The sequence below is a fragment of the Microplitis demolitor genome, chromosome 8 (genome assembly GCF_026212275.2).
Source record: "Microplitis demolitor isolate Queensland-Clemson2020A chromosome 8, iyMicDemo2.1a, whole genome shotgun sequence".
Taxonomy (NCBI): Eukaryota; Metazoa; Arthropoda; class Insecta; order Hymenoptera; family Braconidae; genus Microplitis; species Microplitis demolitor.
Window position 1 is genome coordinate 16,834,854 of NC_068552.1, and position 6,000 is coordinate 16,840,853.

The following is a 6,000-nucleotide window of genomic DNA, read 5'->3' on the forward strand; positions in this document are numbered from 1 at the left end:
TATCGAGGCAATATACATTAAGATACCAACATTAAAACTACCGGGGTAGTAGTTCCCCTCCCAATGTGGACGGCCAGCTCCATTACCGCCCTGCCGATGACAGAGTCGAAGATCGATTGAGGAAAGCTGCTCTCTTTTACTTTTTTCAGTCTCCTCTGCAGTCTGATGACCTGACCAATTCAATCTATAGATTGATGCTTCAGAAAATCTTTGAATCAATTTCATACACTTCAAGTATTTACAAATGACAGCGCTAATTTACTATTGACTTATTTGTTTTTATTTTTACACACACACACAGCTCGTCAAGTATTTCTAAAAATCCCTGGATGGTCTAAGCAGACTTGCATGAGTGGATTTTTTATGAGTAGGTGGAAGATGAAAAATATACTTGACGAGCATGTCGCATACTCGCTTGCCAATTATGGAACAGAGTTCTTACCATAGTAACGTGTAGTGTTTCCGCCTTTGTCCGCAGGTCCGAGCGGAGCTTACAGTCCAGAAGCTACAATGGGTTACATGATGGACGGACAAGCGGCCAGCATGATGCACCGACCCCCTGGTGACCCCACCTTCCACAACCAGTATCACTATCCTCCAGAATACTACGGCCATCACTTATAAAGGTACATTTTTTATTTTTTTAAGACTGAGATTGTCGTGTGAATGATTCAAACAGAAATACTATCCCGGATTTATTTTTAGAAAAATTTTGATTCATTTTTCATTTTCATAGAAAAAAAATTTTTTTTCAAGTATTTTAAAATAGTTTCCAGATAATTCTCACAAAAAGTATCGAATTTAATTGTAAATTCAGTAGCTACATACAATTTAAGTGGAAAAATTTAGTTTTGATCAGCCACACAATTTTTCAGTGAAGAAAAAAAATGAGAGTAAAATTTAGAAAAATTAAATGAACTTCATAATTAAAATTTTTTTTAATATTTCAATGAACTGTTAAAGTCCAGTAATTAAATTTTAATAAACTAATTTTGTCATTAATTATAAAATTTTAATTTTTAATCAATAAATTGTAAAAAATAAAATTCTTCTATCAAATAAATTTCTTGTAAAAATGCAAAAATGTTTTTTTGTTTTTTCGAATAATAAACTGAGTATGGAAATTAGCTTTGTTTAAATATAATAATAAAATCGACTGCTAATATTTAATTAACAAATTGTAAATTATATTGCAGTTGAACGCCTAGATAAATGGAGAAGCACCGTAAGCTAAAGTTAAAGAAACAACAAACAAATAAAATAAAAAAAAAACAAGTAATGGGATGAAACCTGGTATCTATCGATCGACCGGAAATGACGCACGTCTCGGGAGTTGGTTGCTTCAATCGTGAAACTAAAAAGACCGACGAGAAAGCTTGATGAAGAATAAAAAAAAAAAAAAAATTTAGTGAAAAAAAAAGCTAAATAATAAAAGTTTAAATAAAGAAGAAAAATAGTCAAGCCAAACTCGATTTACCAGATTCGAGAGAATCGTAAACGAATCTCCGCGACAAGATGAAGTGGCAACGAGCGAGAATCCGAAATAATAAAAAAAAAGTAAAATAACAACAGCAACAACAAGTACTGGGTAGACTTTGTTGGTTGCTGTCGTTCCGAGTCGTAACAGAGGTAAAAAGATACATTCACTCTCAAATGTACACATGAACGGTACCTAACCGAAGATATACTCGTCTCTCAATAAACGATACGAGTTACCCATCACTATAAAATGAAAGCAAGAACTTAAGGCAGACACTAAAAGGCGAATCGAAAATAATAAAATATAACTTGCGGCCAAAGGTTTTAAGGATTTTAAAATATAAAATAAAAGTAAATAAATAAATAAAGTGATGTTCGGTTCCCGTGGAGGGAAATATTCATGTGATTGTTCTTTGTACAAATATTGCGGTGTAATATTGTAGTGATTGATGATATTAAATGTTTAATTTTAATACTATCGCAATCGAGAGACTATACAATTATATATAAATATAAATATATAAATATATATAGGCAATTAGCGGGCATGTACATTACCTGGTGTTCGCACGAGATATGTCTGCGCTCGTGGCTTCTGCGGCGCGAACGTCGCTCCGAGTGTTGGGTTGATTTATCTGAAAAAATAAATTTAAAAACAATTATTTAATTAATAATTATGATTATTAATTAATAAATAAATTATTTAACAAATACTCGGCGTGGAAGCATCAAGAAAATTTTCTTAAGATTTAGATCGAGCGTCGACATTCTCAAGACTTAGGTGACATTTAAATTTGTACAGTTATTATTAATAATTTTAATTATTATTATTATTATGAATATTAATATTATTATTATTATAATTATTATTGATAATATTAAATAAACCGAAGTAACTATAAATATACATATAAATGCGCTGAATCCTCTCGTTGTAATATATATAATGAAAAAAAATAAATAATGAATTAAAAAAAAGAGTAATGGTTTTAATAAGAGCGTTAAGTACGCTTGGGTAGATTAATAAATGGAATGATTAAAAAATAATAATAATATTAATAATAATGATAAATAAATGAACGAGGGTTTTGCGATTAAGTAATTGATTATAAAGTAAAGGCTAAATGGGAAAAAATATATTCTCGATCGTCTCAGAGTCCGACTCAGCTAGACGAATGCCACACTGCTCGTCCTAGAAATAATAATAAAACAAATAAATAAATAAAATAAAATAAATATGATAATTAATTAATAAATTAATTATTGTAATTTAACTTATAATATATTGTGTATAAATAGTTAATTCAAATTGAGCTCGAGGCAAGATGAGGCATCGACGAATGATATTAAATTATAGAGAATGACTTTTAAAATTTATATTTACGAGAGAATATTAACAGAGAGAGGGAGAGAGAGTAAGAGTAAGAGTAATAGTAAGAGTGTGAGTTAAATGTTTATTAAATGAAGAGCAGTGTGTTAATAATTATGTATGCGGGTGAGTTGTGTGTGAAAGTAAATTTAATGATTGATGATTGATGAACACATTAATGAATGTTTTGGCCGAAATTTATACGAGAACGTACAAAAGATGATTTATTATTCACGGACGATCGAACGGATATTTTACGAATTTATGAAAAAAAAATAAATAAAATAAAATTTTGTTAAATTTTAAAATTAATGTTCTATTGGCATTTATATGGTAGTAGATACGGCATATTTACATGATTTTACTGATGACTGTCAAAAATAAATATAAGTGTTCGTCCACTATATATCCGATGAATTTCCTACACTTGCCCAATCACAATCCGTTCCTTATTAATATTATTATTATTACTACTATTATTATTATTGTCCTTACGCATCAGACTACTATCATCCCTTATTCTCGCTTCACAAAGACGTCAGAGTATTTGTGTATTTATGAATTAATATAATCATCCATAAATTATAAAGTACGTAAACTAAAATTGTGAAGGAATATTTGGATGTGTAAACTTATTTATTTATTTATTTAATGCTGCGGATAATAAATTGATAGGATTTTATAAATTTAAAATGTGAAATTTTTTAATTTTTTTAAATAGATTTATGCGTAATTTGGCTCTGATTGTCCCGATGTATATTACTGTATTTAATTATTAACCTCAAGTACTTTGCGCGGCGAGATTAAAGGTCACTGATAAACTATAGATAAAAAAAATAAATAAATATTTTAAATACGCCTACACGACAGGAATTAATAGTGTAAAGTTTTATTTAAAAAATATGAATCAATTATATAAAATATATATGTATATTTAAATGTTTTCAATACGCCGATAGTTGAGTAGAGACGCGGTAATTTATTTAAATTTAAATTTAAATTTAATTTAATAAATAAACATTTTATTGAAACAAAATAAAAAAAATAAGTTATCACTGTATTTTATTTGTCTACATGGTTCTATATATTTATACACATATATAGATTCATCTCAATGATATTGATAATAATGATAATAATAATAACGATATTAATGCTGTGAGCTCTACAAAATTACTCGGTGTTTTAGTATACTAAACAAATACCCACGTATACTGAAAGACTCAGGTGCGAATGTCTACAATACCGTTCAATGGTTTTTGATTAATTGGCGTTAATCGTGTCCGTCGTTCGTGTCGTCATCGTCATTATTGTGTATGCCGATTAATCATTCTTTACTAATAACAAGTAAAAAAATAAAATTGACATAAATTTAATTTAAAAATAATTAAAAAAAAGAATTAATTGAAAAATATCTATTAAATTTTTCAGACTTCCACTAAAGAAAATTTTCCCAAATTAATTTTTAATTCAAAAATTACTACTATTATTAAAAAAGAAAAAAAATAAATCAAAAAATATTTATTTTATTTTTGAAACCCCTAATAAAATTTTTCCCAAATTAACTTTTTTTTTAAATAGAATTTTTAATTAAAATTTTATGTTATAAACAAACATGTGTCAAAATTATTTATGATAAGGAAAATAATGAAATCAATTATTTAAGATTTTAAAAGTGATTGTAAATTAATGTACAATGAAAGTAAAAAATCATATTATGGAACTTAATCAGCGAGGACACAGTAAATAAATGGAAACAAAATCAATAAAATTTTAATTTATATTAGGTGAGTTAATAATAATAGTAAGTATCATCTTATTGTCAAGTGGATAACAAGAGTGGCATAATAATTTTTTACGAATTGTATTTGTTGATCAGTAGATTGTTTAATTTTGTTGACAGTTCACTCTTTTATGTACTTGTACAATGACATGAGACTGCTTATTAAATTAATAAATAATTATTTTACTATTGTTTGAATTGTTAATCATATTTGTATTTATATTTGTAATAATAATAAAACTATGTATTGTAACAAATGAAATTCTCATGTCACTGCAACTAATCATTTTATTTATATAAAGCCAATACTTGATGAGTATTTAGCTGTAATTTTTTATATCGAATGACTTCTTGAGATTTATTGTTATTAGACTTAGCGATCGAATCTAGTTGAGTTACTAGTCTTCGAGAGTGCGTTGATGGATTTTGTGCAATTGATGCAGTGGTTTGGGAATATATTTAATGAGTTTTTAAATTTTTAAAGATCTCGATAAATAAAATAGAATATGATTAACAAAATTTAAATGTAATAAAAAAAATAATTGTTATGATTTAATAAATAATTTTGTCGGCATACGCAAAGTGACGGTAAAAAAATGTACGCTCGACACATTGGCTGTTCGTTGATAAGAAAATGAGTTCATACGATTGAATCATCGCCTTAAAAATGTATACGAAATAACAAGTAAGTTATTCTAAGTAATAATCACGTTAGAGGGTTTTAAACAAAAGTATAAAAACTAAATCAAGTTTTTATGCGCCGCGATCTTGAGCGAACAGGCGAAAATGCACATGTATATGGATGTATGTATGTATGCAAGTATGAAAATAATGTGTGATGTATATGAGTGCGTAATAAATATAAAAAAAAAAAAATATTTGCTTGAGAATGATTTAAAACCGTAAGCACGTGTAAGAGATGAGAAAAATAATGTATAAATAATTATTGTATAATTACGAATGATGATAATATGATTATGACGTTTATGGTAATGATGATAATGATAATTATTATCGTTATTGACACAATGATTAATGATAACGATGATGTATAATAAGCTAAAATTTATTGTATCGGTATGGAATCAGATTTTTTCCACTGTTTGCGCATTGATGACTATTGACACCTAAGTAAAAAAAAATGGCAAATAAATTAAAAAAAAAAAATATTATTTTAATGAATTTTTTTTCCTCTTTTGTAAATATACCACTGAATATACATATACATTTATATTTATCTTTGACGATTAAACCAGAAAGGGAGAAAGAGAGTTGGGGCCGTAACAGACACTGGAGTAAAACTGGATATTGACTGGCGCCATAAATAATATTTCTCGATGTTTAAATATTAGTTTATTACAGATGGATA

At 27.4% G+C, this 6,000-nt stretch overlaps 1 protein-coding gene across 5 annotated transcripts in view; it reads left to right on the forward strand.

Annotated features, from left to right (window-relative positions):
* LOC103578861 (homeobox protein homothorax) overlaps positions 1–5,780 on the forward strand; it is a 262,266-nt gene extending 256,486 nt beyond the window's left edge. For 4 of the 5 annotated variants that reach the window (XM_053741611.1, XM_053741612.1, XM_053741614.1 and 1 more), the window contains 2 exons: positions 458–626; positions 1,197–5,780. In XM_053741611.1, the coding sequence (XP_053597586.1) occupies positions 458–624 (167 nt within the window). In that variant the 3' untranslated portion in view covers positions 625–626; positions 1,197–5,780. The remainder of the gene's footprint in view (positions 1–457; positions 627–1,196) is intronic. The other variant, XM_053741613.1, reaches the window with a different exon arrangement.
* Positions 5,781–6,000: the final 220 nt, after the last annotated feature.